General features: G+C 46.2%; 1 protein-coding gene across 1 annotated transcript in view; it reads right to left on the bottom strand.

Moving 5' to 3' along the window:
* ak9 (adenylate kinase 9) overlaps positions 1 to 21,258 on the bottom strand; it is a 457,701-nt gene that overhangs the window by 288,636 nt on the left and 147,807 nt on the right. The window contains exon 14 of the mRNA XM_038801009.1: positions 17,318 to 17,407. Coding sequence (XP_038656937.1) covers positions 17,318 to 17,407 — 90 coding nt within the window. The remainder of the gene's footprint in view (positions 1 to 17,317; positions 17,408 to 21,258) is intronic.

Genomic DNA, 21,258 nt, shown 5'->3' with positions numbered 1-21,258 from the left:
GGGCGACCTGATAGAGGTCTACAAAATTATGAGGGGCATAGACAGAGTGGATAGTCAGAGGCTTTTTCCCTGGGTAGAGGGGTCAATTACTAGGGGGCATAGATTTAAGGCGCGAGGGACAAGGTTTAGAGGAGATGTACGAGGCAAGTTTTTTTACACAGAGGGTAGTGGCAGCCTGGAACTCGCTGCTGGAGGAGGTGGTGGCAGCAGGAATGATAGTGATATTTAAGGGGCATCTTGATAAATACATGAATAGGATGGGAATAGCGGGATACGGACCCAGGAAGTGTAGAAGATTTTAGTTTAGATGGGCAGCACGGTCGGCACAGGCGGCCGAAGGACCTGTTCCTATGCTGTACTTTTCTTTGTTCTTTGTTCTCATTAAGCACTGAGAACGTATTGTTCTCTGTCTAATCAACTAATCAATTCTTAAGATCTCCACCATGCTATGAGACATACCAAAATGTGAGAAAACATATCCAGTACTGTTCCTAACACTGGGCACGCAGAAGCGGAGCTAGTTTTGATAGGGGCCAGTCAATCTTAAGTAAAGTCCAATGTTTGATTAAGAATTAATCCTCCAAGTAACAGACATTCATTGGAACAAACTAGGACATCTCAGCTGAGAATTTTAAGCCAATGAAAGTAAATTAGGGGTTAAACCAGAAATAAGAATTCCCTTAAAAGTAGGACTCTGTGTTAAAAGTGATTTATTTTTATGCTTAATGCTTTTGCATGTTCTTGTGACTTTTTAAAAGTATTATTTGATATTTTGTTTCTAAGTTTTGTTCAGTTCTTATTCAAGTGTATACCAGTATGTAATTCGCAATAAAGTTGTATTTTTGACACCTCCCACCAAACAGACTACCGATCTCTCCTTCAATGCCAGCAAAACTAAAGAGCTGGTCATTGACTTCAGGAAGCAAAGTACTGTACACACCCCTGTCAGCATCAATGGGGCCGAGGTGGAGATGGTTAGCAGTTTCAAATTCCTAGGGGTGCACATCACCAAAAATCTGTCCTGGTCCACTCACTTTGACGCTATCACCAAGAAAGCACAACAGCGCCTATACTTCCTCAGGAAACTAAGGAAATTCGGCATGTCCACATTAACCCTTACCAACTTTTACAGATGCACCATAGAAAGCATCCTATCGGGCTGCATCACAGCCTGGTATGGCAACTGCTCGGCCCAGATCCGCAAGGAACTTCAGAGAGTTGTCAATATTGCCCAGTCCATCACACGAACCTGCCTCCCATCCATGGACTCCATCTACACCTCCCGCTACCTGGGGAAAGCGGGCAGCATAATCAAGGATCCGTCCCACCCGGCTTACTCACTATTCCAACTTCTTCCATCGGGCAGGAGATACAGAAGTCTGAGAACTCGCACGAACAGACTCAAAAACAGCTTCTTCCCCACTGTCACCAGACTCCTAAATGACCCTCTTATTGACTGACCTCATTAACACTACACCCTGTAAGCTTCATCCGATGCCAATGCTTATGTGGTTACATTGTATATCTTGCGTTGCCCTATTATGTATTTTCTTGTATTGTCTTGAATTTTGTTTAATTCCCTTTTCTTCCCATGTACTGAATGATCTGTTGAGCTGCTTGCAGAAAAATACTTTTCACTGTACCTCGGTCCACGTGATAATAAACAAATGCAATCCAATCCAATCCTTATTAGAAGTTAAAATAAGAGTCCCAACAATGTCCCAGTCTCAGGTGGGCACTGCCGGGGTGCTTTGGTGCATGACCCAGTCACTCAGGACCGTGTTGGACAGTAGGGGTCACGACTGTTCACCACTAAAACATGTTACACCTGAGACATGTGAAGCCTCTGCCACGTTATCCCACACTGCAGGCCAGCCTGCACTCCCCACCCTCAGTTGCCCTCTTCCCTCCCCTGACCCCCTGAGCATGGTGGTCCTGGATCTGGGCCTAGGTTTGATTCCAGCTTGGGTCACTGTCTGTGCGGAGTCTGCATGTTCTCCCCGTGCCTGCGTGGGTTTCCCCCGGGTGGTCCAGTTTCTTCCCACAAGCCCCAAAAGACGGCTGTTTGTGAATTGGACATTCTGAATTCTCCCTCCGTGTACCCGAACAGGCGCCGGAATGTGACGACTAGGGGTTTTTCACAGTAACTTCACTGTAGTATTAATGTAAGCCTACTTGTGACAATAAAGATTATTATTATCTCCCACGTGGTGCCAAGTCTGCACAGGTAACGCACCTGTTTTGGTGTGCAGATTGGGAGCAGTGCCAACGCCATTGAAGTTGTGACGCACACAAAAATAGCTTCAGCAGCAGCAGTGCTGCTGAATTTTAAACGCTTGCCAGAAGTATCCAATATATACAAAAGATGTGGAAACAGGCGCTTACCAAGGCATTGAACAAAGTGCAACAGTAAAACCATTTTGCCAAACAGTGTTTTACAAAAAGAAAATTAATCTACAAAGGTCCATCAATACGATTGATTATATTAACTTAAGAAGACACATTTTTCATCAATGTAGTCTCGAATGAAGACAGGGTCAATGAAGACAAACAGAATGTAGCCTATAGAACAGTTACAAAAATGATATTGCAACAGTAACAAAAGATAACTGGACAGTTTCTTTGTTAATGTTAAATTAGACTCTCGCAGAACGATGGCGCAATAGTTAGCACTGCTGCCTCATGGTGCCGATGTCCCAGGTTCGCTACTAGCCCTGTCCGTGTGGAGTTTGCACATTCTCCACGTGTTTGCGTGGGTTTCACCACGACAACCCAAAAATGTGCAGGGTAGGTAGACTGGCCACGCTAAATTGCCCCTTAATTGGAAAAAAATGAAAATCGCTTATTGTCACAAGTAGGCTTCAAATGAAGTTACTATGAAAAGCCCATAGTCACCACATTCCGGTGCCTGTTCAGGGAGGCTGGTACGGGAATTGAACCGTGCTGATGGCCTGTCTTGGTCTGCTTTCAAAGCCAGCGATTTAGCCCTGTGCTAAACTATTGAATTGGGTACTCTAAGAGCGAACCTCATCAGCGTCAGTGATATTGAAGCTATGAAATTAAACCTATAATATTAAGCACGCCAGTCTTCTTGAAAGACTACAATGGTCAAAAAATTGACACATTAGGCATGGTGAACTCGATGTCCAAGTAAAAGATAAAGTTCACAAAGTCAAATTCTCCATAGTAGCTACAGATCGTGAGTCGCTGCTAGGTGTTGAAGCGTGTGAAGCACTGGAACTGGTTAAAAGAGTGTACAGCACTGACTGTGCACTGAGCACATACAGTGGATCAGTGGAGTCTATGTTATTCTCTAAGTCTGAATAAAGATTGTAGACTTCCAGTTAACACAAATACTTTATGCAGTGGGTTCGTTCTGTTTCCAGAGCTTAACTAGATATAATAAAGTCAAGAGGTATGACCAGTGAAGCTAAGGTAAACTGCCTATGCTGAGCTGTCTCTGTCTGCTGCTGCTCACTAGCCCTGTGCTTCTGAAAGAGGTGGATCCTCCCATGGGCTGGACCCTTTATACCCGTCTCTGATGCTACCCTCTAGTGATGCTACCCTCTAGTGACGCTGTGGCTGTTACATCTGTCTGTAGTCCCTGGTGTATGTGCAGATATCTGTACAGATGTTCAGATTACTACATTTCCCCCCCCCCCCCCCTTTATATTGGACATGTTTTCTAGACTGGCCTCAAGAAAACTGTACATAACAAGTGGTGAGAATATGCAAATATGCACACTGTGAAAATGATAAACGTAATAATGAAACAATTAACTGTGTTGTGAGTCATCGTGAGAAATGTCCATATTCGTCTTGTGCATGTGTTGAAGTGTCATTACAAATCTAGCCGGTTGGGTGCCTTACGGCTTCTGCTGGAGCGTCTTAACGATGGTAGTAGGGATGATGGTTTGATGTCATCAAGAGTACTGACTGGCGTTGTGTGGCGAGCAACGTCCTGTGGATAAATGGACTCGTTCAAGTCCAGTGTGGGAAATACTGGCGTTGTAGGTTGAATCTCTAATAGATCTCGGCGGTTACGGCAAAAAAGTACTCACACAGATGATTTGACAATGTAGGACCGCGGTGCCTCCTGCCTAATCACCGTAGCTGACTCAGACCATCCGCCTTCTGGGTCCCTGATTCTGATGGTGTCACCTATTGTCAGTGGCTTGAGTGAGATCGCATGTTGATCATAGTATAGTTTTTGTTTGGAGCATAATTCCTGCTTGTCGTCGAGAACCGATGCGTTGGCGGGGTCTTGGAATTACTTTGCCGGTAGGGTTGTCCGGATATCTCTGCCGAAGAGCATTTGCGCTGGCGACAGCTCTGAGCTCAATGGTGTTGCTCAGTCCGATAACAGAGCTAGGTTGATGTCGGAACGTGACTTGGCTGCTTTGCTGATGAGTCGTTTAATGATGTGGACACCTTTTCCCCTGTTCAATTTGATTGCGGGTAGCGGTTCTATGTCGCACCGTTGTCTGACCTCGACTTTTTCTTGTGTTTGTGGTATTGATTCTGTATGTCATCGTTCGTGAAAGCTGTTTTGCTTGTTTGTTCTGGAACAGATGTGAATTTGTGAGATTCTTTATCAGGCCCTGGCATGTTTGTAGTCTTGTAATTGTTTTGCAGTGTGCTGTGGCATTGTCCTTCACGTGCAGAGTTGTAATTTGTTGTACAGGTCGTTGTTTCAGTGTTGTTGTTTCTGTCATGTCTGTCTTTGTTGTTTTCGATGGCGTTCTTGTTGCTGTCGTTCTTGTTGTTCTTTTTGTCGTGCTTGTTCATTCTGTTTTTGTTGTTTTTGCTTTTATTCTTGTTCTTTTGCTTGTCGTGCTTGTTGTTTCTGGGATGCTTCTTGTTGCTTTTGTCGTTCTTGTTGCGCTGCATGTTTTTGTTGTTGCTGTTGTTGTTCTTGTTTCTGCTATGCTTCTTGAGGTTTTTGTTGCGCTCAGTGAGTGTGCCATGTGGATGATTTGAGTCATTGTCACAGTTATTGGTGTCAGTGTCCTTTGTGGTATCTGCTACATTGAGCGTATCTTCTTGAGAATTGTGAGAATGATCTGATGTTGCATTAATGTTGGTGACATCAGTCATTTGTGGTGGATTTGATTCCTCTTCTTTGCTTACTTGGTATTCCACTTCTAGAGTCATTTCTGGTTCACTTGAATTATCATTGATTTCTTGGTGCTCCTTTTCTGGAGTCAAAATCTTCACGATTTCATTTTGTTGTGGGTCTTAGTGCTCCTTTACTGGAGTCAAAAACTTCAAGATTTCTATTGACGTGGCCTATCTGGACACTTGGTGCTTCTCTTCTGGAGTCAAAATCTTCAGGATTTCTATTGACATGGTCTCTCTGGACACTTGGTGCTCCTCTTCTGGAGTCAAAATCTTCAATATTTTTATTGACGTGGTCTCTCTGGACTCTTGGTGCTCCTCTTCTGGAGTCAAAATGTTCAAGATTTCAATTGATATGGTCTCTCTGGACTCATGGCTGGCCGTCCTCTGATTATTGAGTGCTTCTGTGCAGATGAGCTGAGATATGTATGAGATATGATCCTGCACATTCTGTATGGGAATTGTGATTTCTTCGTCACTTGTCTTACATACAGTGGGTCGACATTCAGCGTCTTCTTTTGGTGGCTCAAATAAGCTTGATAGATCTTTATGGTCTTGTACATGCATGGCGTTCGCTGTGGAGTATTTGCTTGCTTCCATTTTTGAGTCTGTCACCGAGCTGTCTGTGGAGGCTTACGTCACTGTCTTTGTGGAGTCCTTCATCACTCTCTCTGTGGAGTCTGTCATCGTTCTCTTTGTGGAGTCCTTCATCGCTCTCTCTGTGGAGTCCGTCATTGCTCTCTCTGTGGAGTCTGTCATCGCTCTCTCTGTGGAGTCTGTCATCGCTCTCTTTGTGGAGTCATGCAGTGTTCTCACTGTAGAGTTGATCTGTGCTCTCTCAACAGAGTCGTTCTGTGCTCTCTGTGTGGTGTTGTCTTCGTCTTGGGTATTTCTGTCATCCAATGTATCGACAATCTGCCATGGCACCATGGTATTGGATTCATCTACCATGAGAAGAGTCGTATTGAGCTTTTCAACCGTGTTGCTGATGCTGTGAGCAGGATCTCCGAGTAACTCAGCCATGTCTGAGCAGTATTGTTCGTTGGACAAATCATCGTATTTTGTTTTGGAGTTGTGATCGTTCTCTTCATGTTCAATGAACTAATCATCTTGTGTGGAGGCTGGGACTCTTCGTGGTGCATGGACCACTTTCTGTTTTTTGGCGTCAGGCCGCAGCATAATCCTGCACTCACGAGTCAGGGTCTTCACGGTACAACACCTCTAGTTGCGGTTCGGATTTGGAACTGGGGTAGCCATCTGCCAAGATGAAATGAAAGGGAAAATGCTGGGAAATCTCAGCAAGTCTGGCAGCATCTGTAGGGAGAGAAAAGAGCTAACGTTTCGAGTCCAATGACTCTTTGTCAAAGCTCTGACAAAGCTTTGGTTTGTTGCCATGAGAACTGTTGATGAGTCAAAAGCTATGAAGAACTCAGCAACGCCATACCAAGCAGCAAGTAAATGACGAGATAAGGGATCAGATACAATCTCAAAAGGAGAAGCAGAAGAGTTACTATGACAAGTTGACCAGGGCTCTGAAACATTTAAATCTGAATGATGCAGTGAAAGTGGAGGATCCTGATGGCTGGTCAAAATGTGCAACTGTATTACAGAAAATAGGTCCAAGATCTTCATAGAATCATAGAATTTACAGTGCAGAAGGAGACTATTCGGCCCATCGAGTTTGCACCAGCCCTTCAAAAGAGCACCCCACTTAAGCCCACACCTCCCTGTAACCCAGTAACCTCACCTAACCTAACCTTTTTGGACTCTCATGGTAATTCTTAGCATGGCCAATCCACCTAACCTGCACATCTTTGGACTGTGGGAAAAAACCGGAGCACCCGGAGGAAACCCACGGAGACACAGGGAGAACGTGCATAATCCGCAGACAGTGTCCCAAGCTGGGAGGACCATGGAGCTGTGAAGCAATAGTGCTAACCATGGTGCTACTGTGCCGCCCCACTTACACTGTAATCACGGAGCAAGGACAGGTATGAAGGAGAAACAGGCGAGCACTCCAAAAAGTCAAACAACCTGTTCCTCAATTGCAAGCAGCCAATGTCTCTGAAAACTTATATTTTCCAAAACCAACAGAACCAGAGGACGAATCAAATATCATTGTAAAGTCAGAGGTTCTGAGCAGTGATGTGGTCATACCAGTTGCACCTGCAGAAATGTAAGACTGTAAAGCAGATTAAGCATATCTACCGAAGTTAAGATGATCAACAAGGCATAGAAAGAAACCTGAAAGATTGAATCTATAATTGGACAATATAATTGTACGTGATAAATTATTGTGCTAAGCATATCATATAATATTTATTGAAATGACATATATATGTTTTGTTCAAAATATCAAAGAAATGAGATGTAGTGATAAGCATAAGCAATTGTATATGTAAATATGTTTGACCTCCAACCAATAGGTGGCAGGCAAGTAATGTGGCACTGTAATCTAGGGGGTGTCTGGAGGAGAAGTTGTCGTGGTTAGTTCTGTTTGTTATTGTTCCAGTTTGTTGATATTAGTTTCCAACCCACAGTTTGTTATACAATAATAAATTCAACTAGTCTAGAATTAGATGTTCTTTGGTACTCCGAGTCAATCATTATTACTATAACAGAACACACAACACTGGCCCTTGGGCTCGGACTCCAGACCCCGACGAGAACATTACTTAGATTGGGCGCAGGTCCCCTCCACAACCAGAACACCCACCCTCTGCACGCTAGGATGTTCCCAGTGCTGAAGCCCAGCTCTTGGGCATTTGATTATTGGCTGCTGCTTCCGTGGTGTTCATGCCGTCAATGTTCAGGTAAAGTGTCACGGCTTAACTGTTTGATTAGGATGCTAGGCAGTAACATTTGCCTGCCACCTCAGGTCGTGCAGCCAAAGGCTTCCACGGTCAGTGGGGCTTAAAGTGACCTGCACCATATTACCACAGACAGGGCTCTATCCTGTGGGTGTTCAGTGAGACGGAGAGGCCACAGCTGAAGGTGCCACTGGTATGGGTGTACATGATCTAGGGAGTGACATGGTGGACCAGGGGCGCTTAGCCCCTTGCCCCCCAGCCCAGGGGTGTACGCCCACCGATGGCAGCTGACACCCAACCTAGCCCGTTCACCTGCGGGGATTCCACCATCTGCCCTGAGCACTGGCCCAGTGCCCACAAGTTGATTGCTCGCTTTCCAAGATGGCTACTCATCTCCCTTGAACCCCACAGCAGCCATTGAGCTAGCTTCAGGTTTTTAAATAGGTGTTCCAAAGAACGCCTATGTGACTGATCTCTGGGTAGCTGGTTAGATCACGGAAGGCTATTCAACAGGGAGTCCTTCCCATTAATGGGATGAACATTGATCTTAAATGGTTTCTCATCACGTTGGGGCGGGGTCTGGATGTCACCAATGGAAGCGGGCCGGTTAGATTAGAAACCGCTCGGCACCCACTGTGGCCCTAATTTCGGCCTGCCCTGTGATTGACACGGCTCGCTTGGATTCATTCCCAGCTGCTGCAGCCATTAGATCGTGCCCCGCCCCATGTTTCCAAAGATGTGCAGGTTAGCTGGATTGGCCATGATCAATGTGCAGGTTATAGGGATAGGGCAGGGGAGTGGGCCTAGGTAGAGTGCTCTTTTGGAGTCAGTACAGACTTGATGGGCCGAATAGCCTTGCTCAGCATTGTAGGGATTCCATGGTTTCTTTATAATAACAAGCACAAATATGTTAGTGATCTGTTTTGTGCTTAACCTATCAAATTGTAGATATTCTTCATCAAATTAGAAAAAAACATATTTTACTAGTTTAATTGGCTATTCATGCACTGAACACAGTTAGTTTTCACAATTTGTAGTTTTAAATTTGAATATTTATAGACAAATAACTGCAATTACAAAGTGAAGCAAGTGATATGGGGAGCACAAAGGAAAGTGGAGTTGAAGCCCAAGATCAAACGTGATCATACTGAATGCAGGAACAGGCTCAAGGGGCCATATGGCTTTCTGCTGCTCCTATTTTGTATGTCCTCATGTTCTACATTAAGCATGGGTAAGGAAATCTCCTGGTATCTACTACACTCTCTCTCTTGGCCAATTAATCAGTACTCTACCACACTGAACACCACTTTGAGAATATTCTGAGAGTAGAAAAGATTAAAACCTTGTGGACCGGAATGAAAATAATCAAAAAGATGATTGGAATGTTTGCTGTTATGTCAAGTGGGGTCAGGATACAAAATAGGAAAAGCTATTTTACAACTTTAAAAATGCTCTGGTTAGACCCCATCTGGTGAGGGTTCCCTTAATGAGGGAGTACTTCTCAGTATAAAACCCCTGACCTACGTGCAGGTCAGGAAGGTAGCCCTTCGGGGAGAGGAGTTGTAACTTTGTTCATTCCTATCCTACACTGCGTTCCTGTGTCTCTTTTGTTGGATTCTACAGAACTCGTTGCCGCTGAAGACTGGAGACAAAGTTTCTGAGCATCTTTAAGACAGAGATAAATAGGTTCTTGATTAATAAGAGGATTAGGGGTTACAGGGAAAAGGCGGGAGAATGGGGATCAGAAACATATCAGCCATGATTGAATGGAGTAGAAGATTCAATCGGCCGAATGCCCTAATTTCTTGATCGTTGATGATTATGCCGTGATCTGACCAAAGTGTTTCAGATTAAAGTATTTTGTAGGGTAGGTAGAGGTAAACTATTTCCTTTGGATGAGTAGCATAGAGCAATAGAATATAACATGCATTCCACTACCTTGTTATAGTAATCCCATCAGTGTCGAAGAAGGCCATTCGGCCCATCAAGTCTGCACCACCCCCTGGAAAGAGGACCGTATCCAAGCCCAAGTTCTCACCCCTCCCCGTAATCCCACCTAACCATTTGGACACTAAGGGCAATCCAGCATGGCCAATCCACTGAATCTGCACATCTTTGGACTATGGAGGCTTGCAGAATTTTTTCTGTTGATGGGATATGTTACCGAGCTCATATGAGACCTGCTTATTCAGCGAGGAAGGTGCAAAAATGCAGCTAATTGAATCAAGTGAGGACATCAGTTTTTCACTACTGTATCACCAACAATAATACAATAGATTTTTCATGCAAAAAGTAATGCAAATGGGACTTCCCCTAAAAGGCAGTTGAGACTAAGTCAATTGAAAATTTAAAAACTGATGGATATTTCTGACGATATTGTTCAAATGTTTACATAAAGAAAGTGGGTAAATGGAGCAAAGATGGGGATCTGATATAATCCAATCTATAATCTAATTCAATGGTGCAACAGGCTCAGGATGCTGAATGGCCTACGTCTGTTCCGAGGTTTCTAATATAGAATATACTCTGAGAAGGGAGAATTTTCATTGTCCATCACCAGGAATGGCTGTTATCACCATTGCTAGTTGAATCCTAAAGTTCCTAGCTGACAGACTAAGTTTGAGGTAAGTGGTGAGAGAACCAACCAAATGTGCAACCTATTTGATTCTGCCCTGATCACTTTACCTATCACAGATGCAAGAGGGAGCAAAATCCTGTTGTTGCACTGATGAACCCATCCAACACACTGTGTGGTACCACTAACAGGTGAGGTAGACTAGATTAAGCTTAGATCCCCAGAAGCCTCTCTGTGCTGGTCAAGAGAGGGAGGCGGGGGAACACCTCGGATGAGCCGGCACTGTCGGATGGAGATCCTGCAGGATAATAGAGATGTGTTCATTGAGAGGGAAGGATCATTGTCTGGAATTAACAATTCGAGATGTTGTCTGCCACCCCCGCGACCTCCAACAGCCATTCCTCATAGGGAGTGAGGACTCTGATGTCCAGCACCCCATCGCCAGTCTGGGACCTCTCCTGTCTGGGCCCTCTCCCATCTATTGTACGCAACGTCTCCTGAGAGGACAGTGAGCCGCACGCCTCATTCATCGTGGGGGGAGGGGGGTGGGCAAGCATGGGCACTTATGGTGCTGAATTGGGGGGGGTGCTACGTGCCACGCAGGGCTGGTGCCAACCCATCCCGGCCTGGTGGAAGTCGTTGATCTTCTTACAACACTGGGTGATGGTCCTGGTGATGCTCCCTGAGCTGATGGCCACTGCTACTTCCACCAGGGGCCACTGCTACTTCCTCCAGGGGCCACTGCTACTTCCTCCAGGCGACACTGGCTGTCCTGTGGCTGACCCTCCGAGCCCCTTGGGGGAAACAGGGCATCCCGTCTGGGCTCTTTGCATCTAACAATCTGGCCAGGTCAGCCTCCGGCAGCCAAATCAGCTACCGACCCATCAGGTGAATCGGAGGGGATATTATCTGTGCATAATAAATGAAGTTCCAAATGCTGAACTGGAAGCTCTTGAGAACAGAGAAACAGCCTCTTATAAAAATTGTGGTTAGAAAAACAACTACACCCTGAATTAAGGAACCCCTGTTAAGGGGCGCGATTCTCCCAATGGGAGACTAAGTGCCGATGCCGCACCTCGCCCCCTATTCTCTCTCCTCCCCCCCCCCCCCCCCCCCCCCCCCGGGGACTAGGAGTGGCGGCGCGTAAATTCCGAGCGCCCGGCCTTGACGCTTGCACCAATGCGGCGCGCCAGGAATGACGCGGCCTTTCGGCGCCAAAGTGACGTCAGCCGCGCATGCGCAGGTTGCCGTCTTCCCCTCCGCTGCCCAATCTGGCGGCTTGATCTTGCGGGGCAGCGGAGGGAAAAGAGTGCCTCTTTTAGAGACGCCGGCCCAACGATCGGTGGGCACCGATCGCGGGCCAGACATCTGCTGAGCGCGCCCGTGGTCCTCGATCCTCCCTCTGCCCCCCACAGGCCCCACACTCACCGGTCACACGCTGTTCACGCCGGCAGCGACCAGGTGTGGTTGGCGCCGGCGTGAACCAGTCGGGTTCGACAGGCCGGGCTGGAGAATCGCCGGTCGCCGTGAGAAACGGCGAGCAGCGATTCTCCGAGCGGCCTGTCGAAAAACGCGACACGCCATTTTGGGGGGGGTGGGTGGTAGAATCGCAGGGTGTGCCAGGGCAGCGTGGCGTGATTCGCCCAGCCCTCCCGCGATTCTCCGCACCTGGCGTGGGGTGCGGAGAATCGCACCTGAGCTTTCTGGACCTGGCAGTCAAATAGCTTGTAAATGTGAAACTGAATCTATGCAGTTCAGAGGTTTTAGGCTTCTAGCTAGACAAATAGGCTAGAAAATGATCATGGATAATTGAATTTGACTGTGACAAAAACACTTCAAAGGTTTCCACCACATTAAAGGAAATACTTTTACCTTTCTCGCACAGACCCTTGAACTTTTAATACTAACATATAGTTTAAGGGTTTAAGGTTGCAGATGGGAACACTTCATTTTATTATCAAGAGAACTATATTTCTGACTTAATGTTTAAAGGACTGGAAAAGCAGCCAAATCACTCCATCTCAGATGACGACCTGATCCCCTCCAGCCCAGCACAATCCTCCCTGACCCCCCCTACCTCCCATAAAGGACCCCCCTTGGCAAGCTGGATGCAGTAGTAGAGATTACCAAACCTCAGCCTGCAAGCTGCCAAGTCTCGTTTCTCAGGACTTTCACCAATTCATAGAACATAGAACATTACAGCGCAGTACGGGCCCTTCAGCCCTCAATGTTGCACCGACCTGTGAAACCACTCTAAAGCCCATCTACACTATTCCCTTATCATCCATATGTCTATCCAATGACCATTTGAATGCCCTTAGTGTTGGCGAGTCCACTACTGTTGCAGGCAGGGCATTCCACGCCCTTACCACTCTCTGAGTAAAGAATCTATCTCTGACATCTGTCCTATATCTATCTCCCCTCAATTTAAAGCTATGCCCCCTCGTGCTAGACATCACCATCCGAGGAAAAAGGCTCTCACTGTCCACCCTATCTAATCCTCTGATCATCTTGTATGGCTCAAATAAGTCACCTCTTAACCTTCTTCTCTCTAACGAAAACAGCCTCAAGTCCCTCAGCCTTCCCTCATAAGATCTTCCCTCCATACCAGGCAACATTTTGATAAATCTTCTCTGCACCCTTTCCAATGCTTCCTATAATGCGGCGACCAGAAATGCACGCAATACTCCAAATGCGGCCGCACCAGAGGTTTCTATAGCTGCAACATGACCTCATGACTCCGAAACTCAATCCCTCGGCCAATAACAGTTAACACACCATACGCCTTCTTAACAACCCTGTCAACCTGGGTGGCAACTTTCAGGGATCTATGTACATGGACAGCGAGATCTCTCTGCTTATCCACACTACCAAGAATCTTACCATTAGCCCAGTACTCTGTCTTCCTGTTATTCCTTCCAAAATGAATCACCTCACACTTTTCTGCATTAAACTCCATTTGCCACCTCTCAGCCCAGCTCTGCAGCTTATCTATGTCCCTTTGTAACTTGTAACATCCTTCCGCACTGTCCACAACTCCACCGACTTTAGTGTCATCTGCAAATTTACTCACCCATCCTTCTACACCCTCCTCCAGGTCATTTATAAAAATGACAAACATCAGTGGCCCCAAAACAGATCCTTGTGGTACACCACTAGTAACTGGACTCCAGGGTGAACATTTCCCATCAACCACCACCCTTTGTCTTCTTCCAGCTAGCCAATTTCTGATCCAAACTGCTAAATCACCCTGAATCCCATGCCTCCGTATTTTCTGCAATAGCCTACCGTGGGGAACCTTATCAAACGCTTTACTGAAATCCATATACACCACATCAACTGCTTTATCCTCATCCACCTGTTTGGTCACCTTCTCAAAGAACTCAATAAGGTTGTGAGGCACGACCTACCCTTCACAAAACCGTGTTGACTATCTTTAATCAAATTATTATTTTCCAGACGATTATACATCCTATCTCTTATAAAACTTTTCAAGACTTTGCCCACAACAGAAGTAAGGCTCACTGGTCTATAGTTACCGGGGTTGTCTCTACTCCCCTTCTTGAACAAGGGGACAACATTTGCTATCCTCCAGTCTTCTGGCACTATTCCTGTAGACAAAGATGACTTAAAGCTCAAAGCCAAAGGCTCAGCAATTTCCTCCCTAGCTTCCCAGAAAATCCGAGGATAAATCCCATCCGGCCCAGGGGACTTATCTATTTTCACACTTTCCAGAATTACTAACACCTCCTCCTTATGAACCTCAAGTCCTTCTAGTCTAGTAGCCTGAATCTCAGTATTCTCCTCAACAACATTGTCTTTTTCCTGTGTGAATACTGACGAAAAACCTCTCCTATCCGCCACGCACAACTTCCCACTACTGTTCTTGACTGGCCCTACTCTTACCCTGGTCATTCTTTTATTCCTGACATATTATAAAAAGCTTTCGTGTTATCCTTGATCCTACCTGCCAAAGACTTATCATGTCCCCTCATGGCTCTTCTTAGCTCTCTCTTTAGGTCCTTCCTAGCTAACTTATAACTCTCGAGCGCCCTAACTGAACCTTCACGTCTCATCTTTACATAAGCCTCCTTCTTCCTCTTGACAAGTGTTTCAACTACTTTAGTAAACCACGGTTCCCTCGCTCAACCACATCCTCCCTGCCTGACAGGTACATACTGATCAAGGACACGCAGTAGCTGTTCCTTGAACAAGCTCCACATTTCCATTGTGCCCATCCCCTGCAGTTTCCTTCCCCATTTTATGCATCCTAAGTCTTGCCTCATCGCATCATAATTGCCTTTCCCCCAGATATAACTCTCGCCCTGCGGTGTATACCTATTCCTTTCCATCGCTAAAGTAAACGTAATCGAATTGCGGTCACTATCACCAAACTGCTCACCTACCTCCAAATCTAACACCTGTCCTGGTTCATTACTCAGTATCAAATCGAATATGGCCTTGCCTCTCGTTGGCCTATCTACATACTGTGTCAGGAAACCCTCCTGCACACATTGGACAAAAATGGACCCATCTAAAGTACTCGAACTGTAGCGTTTTCAGTCAATATTTGGAAAGTTAAAGTTTCCCATAACAACTACCCTGTTACTTTCACTCCTATCCAGAATCATCTTTGCAATCCTTTCCTCTACATCTCTGGAACTTTTTGGAGGCCTATAGAAAACCGCTAACAGGGTGACCTCTCCTTTCCCTGTTTCTAACCTCAGCCCATACTACCTCAGTCGACAAGTCCTCCTCAAACGTCCTTTCTGCCACTGTAATACTGCCCTTGACTAACAATGCCACCCCTCCCCCTCTTTTACCACCTTCCCTGAGTTTACTGAAATATCTAAACCCCGGCACCTGCAACGACCATTCCTCGCCCTGCTCTATCCATGTCTCCGAAATGGCCACAACATCGATCCCAGGTACCAACCCATGCCGCAAGATCACCCACCTTATTCCGGATGCTCCTGGCATTGAAGTAGACGCACTTTAAACCACCTTCTTGCCTGCAAGTACACTCCTGCAACTTTGAAACCTTACGTATGACCTCACTACTCTCAACCTCCTGTATACTGGAGCTACAATTCAGGTTCCCAATCCCCTGCTGAACTAGTTTAAACCCTCCCGAAGAGCATTAGCAAACCTCCCCCCAGGATATTGGTACCCCTCTGGTCCAGGTGTAGACCATCTCGTTTGTAGAGGTCCCACCTACCCCAGAATGAGCCCCAAGTATCCAGGAATCTGGAACCCTCCCTCCTGCACCATCCCTTAGCCACGTGTTCAACTGCTCTCTCTCCCTATTCTTCGTCTCGCTACCACGTGGCACGGGTAACAACCCAGAGATAATAACTGTTTGTCCTAGATCTAAGTTTCTACCCTAGCTCCCTGAATTCCTGCCTTACATCCCTATCCGTTTTCCTACCTATGTCGTTAGTACCTATGTGGACCACGACTTGGGGCTGCTCCCCCTCCCCCTTAAGGATCCCCAAAACACGATCCGAGACATTGCGGACCCTGGCAACTGGGAGGCAACACACCAACCGCGAGTCTCTCTCGTTCCCACAGAATCTCCTATCTATCCCCCTAACTATGGAGTCTCCAATGACTAATGCTCTACTCCTCTGCCCCCTTCCCTTCTGAGCAACAGGGACAGACTCTGTGCCAGAGACCTGTACCCCATGGCTTACCCCTGGTAAGTCGTCCCCCCAACAGTATCCAAAGCGGTATACATGTTACTCAGGGGATCGACCACAGGGGATCCCTGTACTAACTGCTTCCTCCCAGCCCCTCTCACCGTCACCCATCTATCTTTATTCTTCGGAGTAACTACATCCCTGAAGCTTCTATCAATGACCCCCTCTGCCTCACGAATGATCCGAAGTTCACCCAGCTCCAGCTCCAATTCCCTAACACGGTTTCTGAGGAGATGGAGATGGGTGCACTTCCCACAGATGAAATCAGCAGGGACGCTGACGGCGTCCCTCACCTCAAACATTCTGCAGGAGGAACATTGTACTGCCTTCCCTGCTATCCCCTCTGGATAAAACAAGAAAAAGAAAGGAAGAGCTTACCTGATAATCACTCACCCCTTAGGTTAGAGGAGGTGGAAGGGTTGGGGACATTACAAGTGTAGTGTTTCGGGCTTAGCAACCGCCCAACTTAAATACAGGTACTAAAAAATCTTCCCAGAAATTCCCACGGCCGACTTCCTGTAGCTCTAAAGGTACGTTTTTAAAGTTAAACTTACCTTCCCGAAAGGCCCCTGGACACTGCTCCCGCCGAAAATCTGAAGGCCGCTTCTCCTGCAAGTTAAGTTTTTAAAGTTAAACTTACCTTCCCGACAGGCCCCTGGACACTGCTCCTGCCGAAAATCTGAAATTCATGCCAATGGGACCCACGGTTGGGGTTGCTGGAGCATCTCAGGAGGCAGATGAATCAGGCCCATGAATTAGATTTAAAACAGTTCTAATGAGCTATTTGCATGTTCATGCTGGGTCTGGACAGGAACCTCGAATGGTGTGAAAACTTATTCTTGGCCCGATGCTCGATTCATCGGACCATCGGTATTCCCTCCACTGGTAGGTGGCCCCATAGAATCCCAGCTATTAACTCTGTTTCTCCCTCCATAGATGCTGCCAGGACCTGCTGAGTATTTCCAACACTTCCTAATTTTATTCAACTGTAAATGTAAGTAGCAAAGCTACTTTCTGCCAAGAAAATGATGTGTAGATTAAATAAGTTTATGACAATGTGAGCAAGTGTAATTTCATCACCACAATGAATGTACATTGCTGAGCTGAATTGATACCTTTTGATTCATTGTCAACGTCTTCGTCTTCCTCAGCTATAACTGCGTTCTCCAAACCAACTGGAAAAGCTGCTTGTCGTTCGAATTCAGCTGTAGAAGACAATAGTACGATTAACTAATAAGAAATTTGGTCTTGAGTAACAAATAACTTTTACTGCAAACACGTCTTAAGCACCAAAGCATTGTTGATTCACAGTGCCAGAGACTTGGGTTCGAATCCTAGTTTGGGTCACTGTCTGTGCGGTGTCTGCACGTACGCCCCGTGTCTGCGTGGGTCACCTCCGGGTGCCAGGTTTCCTTCCACAAGTCCCGAAAGACGTGCTTTTTAGGTGAATTGGACATTCTGAATTCTCCCTCAGCGTACCCGAACAGGGACCAGAGTGTGGTGACTAGGGGCTTTTCACAGTAACTTCATTGCCACAAGCCTACTTGTGACATTAATAAAGATTATGAATAGATTATTATAAATAACAAATGTTGTTCTTGTCATGGGGGCCCCATCAACAGGCACGGAAGTGGGTGAGCAACTCTGCTTCAGCATTTCACGCGACCCAAGACCTTATCTCATCAATGGCAACCAGCTAACTGACTGCCCCCAGAGTTGCCATCCCTATTAAGGCCAGTTTTCTTCCCAGGAGAATCCAGCCAGTCAGAAGGCCAGAAGCTCAGTAGGTTCTGGGAGCGTAGCACCCTCTGAACCAGGTTACTGGAGTCTAGGGGCCGCCACAGGTGGGTGGTCGGAATTATTGCGAGTATAGTGCAGCTATTGCTGCTGGGCGAACCCTTGTTGGGCCATAGAGTGTCAGAACAGGAGGCCTCCTCCACCCTGTTGGGAGGTCACCAGGATATTCCTGGTAATTTCTCCATATGGCAGAGGACCCACAGATGAATACAAGAAAAATATTTCTCCCTAGGTAACCAAACAATGTTACTTCAACCACAAAAGTAAAATCTTAGTCGTTTTAGAGTGAAATTTAGGCTGGGGGCTCCAAAGGTAACAGTGATAGCAGGATGTCACAGAAAATACAGGGTAGAAAAGCCCTTCAACCAATCAAGTCTGCACTGTTGCATGAAAAGCATCTGATCTGCCAATCATAACCCCATTTGCCAGCACTTGGCCCATAGCCTCGAATGTTATGACGTGCTAAGTGCTCATCCAGGCACTTTTTAAATGAAATGAGGCAACCCGTTTCTACCACCCTCCCAGGCAGTGCATTCCAGATCGTCACCACCCTCTGGGTAAAAAGATTTCTCCTCAATTCCCCCATGAACGCCCCACCACTCACCTTGAATTTATGACCCTTCAACTAAGGGGAACAGCTGTTCCCTATCCACCCTGTTCATGCCCCTCATAATCTTGTACACCTCGATCAGGTCGCCCCTCAGTCTTCTCTGCTCCAGCGAAAACAACCCAAGCCTATTCAACCTCTCTTCATAACAGGTAACATCCTGGTGAAACGCCTCTGCACCCGCTCCAGTGCAATCACATCCTTCCTATAATGTGGCGTCCAGAACTGCACACAGTACTCCAGCTGTGGCCTCACCAATGTTCTATATAACTCGAACATGACGTCCTTTCTTTTGTATTTCTATGCTACGATTGATAAAGGCAAGTGCCCCATATTCCTTTTTCACCACTTGATTAAACTGCCCTTCTGCCTTCAGAGATCTATTTACAAACATGCCACGGTCTCTTTGTTCCTCAGGACTTCCCAGTGTGGTGCCATTCATTGAATATTTCCTTGTCAAATTGCTCCTTCCAAAGTGTAACACCTCACACTTTTCAGGACTAACTTCCATCTGCCACTTTTCTGCCCATTTGACCACTCGTCTATATCTTCCTGTAACCCTAGACTCACAGCCTTACTGTTAACCACTCAACCAATATTTGTGTCATCCGTAAAATGACTGATCCTACCCCACATAGTCATCTAAGTCATTTATATAATTGACGAATAATAGGGGACCCAGTACAGATCCCCGTGGTGCACCACTGGACACAGGCTTCCAGTCATTAAAGCAGCCTTCTGTCATCACCCTCTGTTTCCTGCAACTCAGCCAGCATTGAATCCGCCTCATCAAGTTCCTTTGTATCCCATGTGCTTTAGACTTCTTTATAAGTCTTCCATTTGAGACCTTGTCAAATACTTTGCTGAAATGCTTGTAAACTACATCAACTGCACTACCCTCATCTACACACTTAGTCACGTGCTCAAAAATTCTATCAAATCTGTTAGGCATGACCTCCCTCTGACAAAGCCATGCTGACGATTCCTGATCAAACCTTGCCTCTCCAAGTGGAGATAGATTCTCTCCTTCAGAATTTTCTCCATCCGTTTCCCCACCACTGACGTGAGACTCACTGCCCTGTAGTTTCCTCGCTTATCCCTACAGCCTCTCTTAAATAGTAAGGCCAGATCTGCAGCTTTCCAGTCCTCTGGCACCTCTCCTGTGGCCAGAGAATAATTAATAATTTGGATCAGGGCCCCTGCAATCTCCTCCCTCGCCTCCCACAGCAACCTTGTCACAACTCATCCGGACCTGGCTCCACTTTTAAGCCTGCCAACACCTCCAATACCTTGTCCCTCCCTCTGACACTTGCTCAATAACTTCACAGTGTCTCTCCCCGAGTTCCATATCTGCCTTCTCATTCTCTTGGGTGAAGACAGATGTGAAATATTCATTTAACACCCTACCAATGTCCTCTGGCTCCACCCACAGATTCTCTCCTCGGTCCCTAATGGGCTTTACTTTTTCCCTAGTTATCCTCTTCCCCTTGTTATAGAATATCATGGGATTTTCCCTACTATTACCAGCTAAAGATTTCTTATATTTCCTCTTTGCTCTCTTAATTGCTTTCTTAAGCTCCATCCTGCACTTTCTGTACTCCACTAATGCCTCTGCTGCTTTGCTCCCCCTTATACTTATTAAAAGGCTTCTTCCTTCTCATTATATCCTGAATATCTCTGGTCATATTGTTTACAATATGAAAACAATAATGTGTTTTTATTTTGTAAAAACACAATATGAGCTCCAACATAATTAGAAAGTACATAACAAGCATCTTCTTAGAAGTACTAAAGTACGGGCAGCACGGTGGCACAGTGGTTAGCATTGCTGCCTACGGCGCTGAGGACCCGGGTTTGAATCCCGGCCCTGGGTCACTGTCTGTGTGGAGTTTGCACATTCTCCCCGTGTCTGCGTGGGTTTCGCCCCCAGAACCCAAAAGATGTGCAGGATAGGTGGATTGGCCACGCTAAATTGCCCCTTAATTGGAAAAAATAATTGAGTACTCTAAATTTTTTTTTTTTAAAAGAAGTACTAAAGTTAAATTTTAAAATGCAGCAATGAAGCTAATAATCACAACAATATAACTCATCGTCAGATCATTGTTCTATGACTAGGGCAGTGGCAGCAGAAGTACCACACTCCCCCACACCGAGTTCTGACAGCCAATCAAAACTAGCCAACCCATCAAGCCTTGAAAGAGGTATTCTCCGAGGTCTTAAGATGGCTTTCACAAAGCGTGGGGGTCATTCACCAACCTGTATCAAGACCTATTTGAAGCCAACAACAGAGAGCAGGGACATGCATGGGAGCCATCGGGATCACAGAGAGCAGACAGAAACTACAGGGGGGTGTGTGGAAAAACAAAGCGGGAGAGACCAGAGAAAACACCAGGCCGGGGGGGGGGGGGGGGGGGGGGGGGCACATGAAAAAGAACCTTCAAAATACAGGCAGACAACAGAATGGGAAGAGCAGAAAAAAAGGGAGTGGAGGCTAGGCGACAGGGAGAGGGAAAGGAGATTGAGGGCACTGTCCACAGACAAACACCGAACAACCACCCACGGTGAAGTAAAGGGCCTACGATAAGTGGGGTTGAGTGCCGAAATTGAACATGTAAACTGTAACTGACTCATCTATCTTTTTGTACAGTGTAA

The sequence above is a fragment of the Scyliorhinus canicula genome, chromosome 6 (assembly GCF_902713615.1).
Source record: "Scyliorhinus canicula chromosome 6, sScyCan1.1, whole genome shotgun sequence".
In the NCBI taxonomy this organism is placed as follows: Eukaryota; Metazoa; Chordata; class Chondrichthyes; order Carcharhiniformes; family Scyliorhinidae; genus Scyliorhinus; species Scyliorhinus canicula.
The sequence above is the reverse complement of the archived record's forward strand: the minus strand, read 5'-3'. Positions and strand labels throughout refer to the sequence as shown.